The 2,955-nt window shown below is 37.3% G+C and overlaps 1 protein-coding gene across 1 annotated transcript; it reads left to right on the top strand.

Moving 5' to 3' along the window:
- The first annotated feature begins 1,427 nt into the window (after positions 1–1,427).
- On the top strand, positions 1,428–2,198 carry LOC140009946 (protein ASPARTIC PROTEASE IN GUARD CELL 1-like). Its single transcript, XM_072056295.1, has one exon. The coding sequence runs from the start codon at positions 1,428–1,430 to the stop codon at positions 2,196–2,198; it is 771 nt and encodes a 256-aa protein (XP_071912396.1).
- Positions 2,199–2,955: the final 757 nt, after the last annotated feature.

Here is a 2,955-nt window from a genome sequence, read left to right as displayed (position 1 = left end):
AAAAAAGGACGTGCTGCCTCTTGCGCCACAAACGCCGGCCACTACCGGCTCCCACCATTGACTGGTAAAACTTCTAACATATCTTCACTACAGACCTTATTTAAAGCTGGCTTGAGAGGGATTTAAAATTCATGAGACGATCCTTAGGACCCATAACACAGTTATCAAGTACTAGTTGACCACGAAAATATGCATGGATAAGCATTATTTGCGGCAAAATCGGGACTTTATTTAAAACCCTAACTAAAAATGGTGGTGATGAAGATGACACTGAGAGTGTGATCCGACAGTGATGACACAAACAAGTATTAAATCCCGCAAAAGAAGACCGAAAGAGATTAGAGACTCATAAAGTAGTATTGCTATTTCGATTAATCACCAGTTTGGATATTCGTGGCATGTATTCGGACTTGTTAGGTTCATTTGAATCATGGGATGACACCACAAGAAAGATGAAAGTGATAATAGATTATTATTTTGGTTTACCAAAAAATACGAATGAGCATGCAAGAGAATTGAAGGAGGAAGCTTTGTTTGGAGGAGTTTTAATTGGGGTGGAATTCTTAAATTGGAGTACTCTTAATTGGAGTGGGAAACGTGGGAGGAAATACGGGGGGAAACGTGAGATGATGATTAGAGGATTTGTAGGAGTGGTTGTAGGATGAGTTAAGAGATAGTGGGAATATTTTAAATTTAAATTTAATTGATAATAAGGTTGGTTATAACCCACTACTTTTTATGTATTAAAATAAATACAAAAATCTAGAAAAAAGAATGAGAAGTTTAGAAGCCATTGAGAGGGTCTCTGCTAAAAACGCCTTCTGCAATACATTAATTGGAGTGGACTCTTAATTGGAGTGGGAAACGCGGGAGGGAATGGGGAGGGAAATGTGGGATGATGATTAGAGGATTTGTAGGGGTGGTTGTACGATGAGTTAAGAGATAGTGGGAATATTTTAAAATTAAATTTGATTGATGATAAGGTTGGGTACAACCCACTACTTTTTATGTATTAAAATTAATACAAAAATCTAGAAAAATGAATGAGAAGTTTAGAAGCCATTGAAAGAGTCCTAGTTAAAAACCCCTTCTACAATACATATAGATATAGATATTGATAGTTTGATATTATATCACATTGCACATCGAATTGTTCCCTCCTTTTGCTGCGTTTTTCTTTGAAACCTTTGATATATGCTGTTAGAGGGGATATGCGACGTGTTCAACCCTTTTCCCTTGCCTTAACTTTTACCATTACCTGCCTATTTCCAAGTACAATACTAAACGGCCCCACATCCAATACGATAGTGACAAAACAAATTTATCATAATGTTGTTGGCTCTCCGTATTTCGATCAGACCGCCAAACTTGAAGACCAAGTGAATAGAGATATGGAGATTTCGTTGGCTCGGTTAAACTTTTAATCAATGCAAGCCGAAGGATTCACTGATCAGAGAGATTTCCACGCAAGTTTAGCAACGCGACGTAAAGTTTCCTTGTTTCTTGCATGTTTTGAAATGAGCGAACCAGCTGTTCAGCAAACTGTTGCTTTTGACACTGGTACCAGCCTATTTTGGGTCCATTGCGATAATCCAGTGGGTGGTGATGGTGAATATTCATTGGATCCACCCCATAATTCTGCAGGGTCCTCAACTTTTTCAAATTTAGCAGACTGTCATGAATATTGTAACAATGCCACTCTGTGCTTTTGTGACAAAAAATCATGCAAATATTATATGCAATATGGAACTGGATTTTCAAGAGGGATACTTGTGTCTGAGAGATTTATTTTTAAGTCCTCCCACAATAGAGGATCGCTTATCAACGATGTAGTTCATAAATGCTCACATGAAGCAGAAACAGCAGCCAATGACTACAATGGACTGCTTGAACTTGGGACAGCAAAACATTCCTTACTATCACAATTGGGATCTGGTGAATTTTCTTATTGTATTGAAAAATTAGGTGATTCTAGCTATGATAAAAATATACTAATCGTTGGAAAGAATTTAGCCACTGGAGGAGATTCAACTCCTTTTCAAATTGCTGGCTTCAAATACTATGCAGACCTAGAAGGCACAAGTTTTGGAGGTAAGATGCTTGACAATGACAATGAACAATTGAAAATATCAAATCATAAGGGTGGTGCAGCTTTTGATTCTGGTGCAAGTTCTAGTGCTCTTCAGCCAATGGCATAGTGGAAATTACACAAAGAGATTGTAGACTTGGTTGGAGATTCATTTGAGAGAGCAGACTACCATGGGACATATGTAACTAAGCTTTGTTACAGGGGAAATCTCTACACAAATTTCATTTGGGTTCCTACTGTACCACTTCATTTTGCTAATGATTCAACAGTGGAACTGGACTACGAGAACATCTTTCAACAATATTCTGGTAAGGTATGCTTTAATGTGGTGGACGCTTCATAACTAGGATATCAATTTAATTTTATTGGGATTAATCTCCAATAATATTTCTACATGGCATTTGATTTGGAAACTAAGCAACTTACTTTTCAAGGAATTGACTGTAGAGCTTTGTGGAATGATTAATACACTTGTATTCGCAGCGTGATTTGATTCCTTCCAAGCTGAACCCGTAATGGAAGGATGGGATAAGTAGTTGGCCTTACATGTAGCAGACTTCATCTCTCAAGTGTGCGTCAAATGTTGAACTTCATGAACAAAATCAGTGTCCCGAACACATACATTTTGGATCTGATAGCCTGAATTGACAAAGATATGCAAGTCTGACTTCTTTTTTTTTATTATTCAACAAATGTCTAGACTGCAGTAATTCATGTTTTTCTTGCAAATGCTGTGGCACACTTAAATGTTTACAAAGCCCCTCATTTTTCAAATTGCCATGAATATTAACTTATAACTGATTGTGCCACCTGCAAGTGATGTATAGGTGAAAAAATTATGCGTGAGTCTCCTGAAAATGGTTTAT

Source organism: Coffea arabica, chromosome 6e (genome assembly GCF_036785885.1).
Source record: "Coffea arabica cultivar ET-39 chromosome 6e, Coffea Arabica ET-39 HiFi, whole genome shotgun sequence".
NCBI lineage: Eukaryota > Viridiplantae > Streptophyta > Magnoliopsida > Gentianales > Rubiaceae > Coffea > Coffea arabica.
The sequence above is the reverse complement of the archived record's forward strand: the minus strand, read 5'-3'. Positions and strand labels throughout refer to the sequence as shown.

Coding starts and splice junctions, on each gene's coding strand:
- LOC140009946 (XM_072056295.1), top strand. CDS start 1,428: ATGCAAGCCGAAGGATTCACTGATCAGAGAGATTTCCACGCAAGTTTA.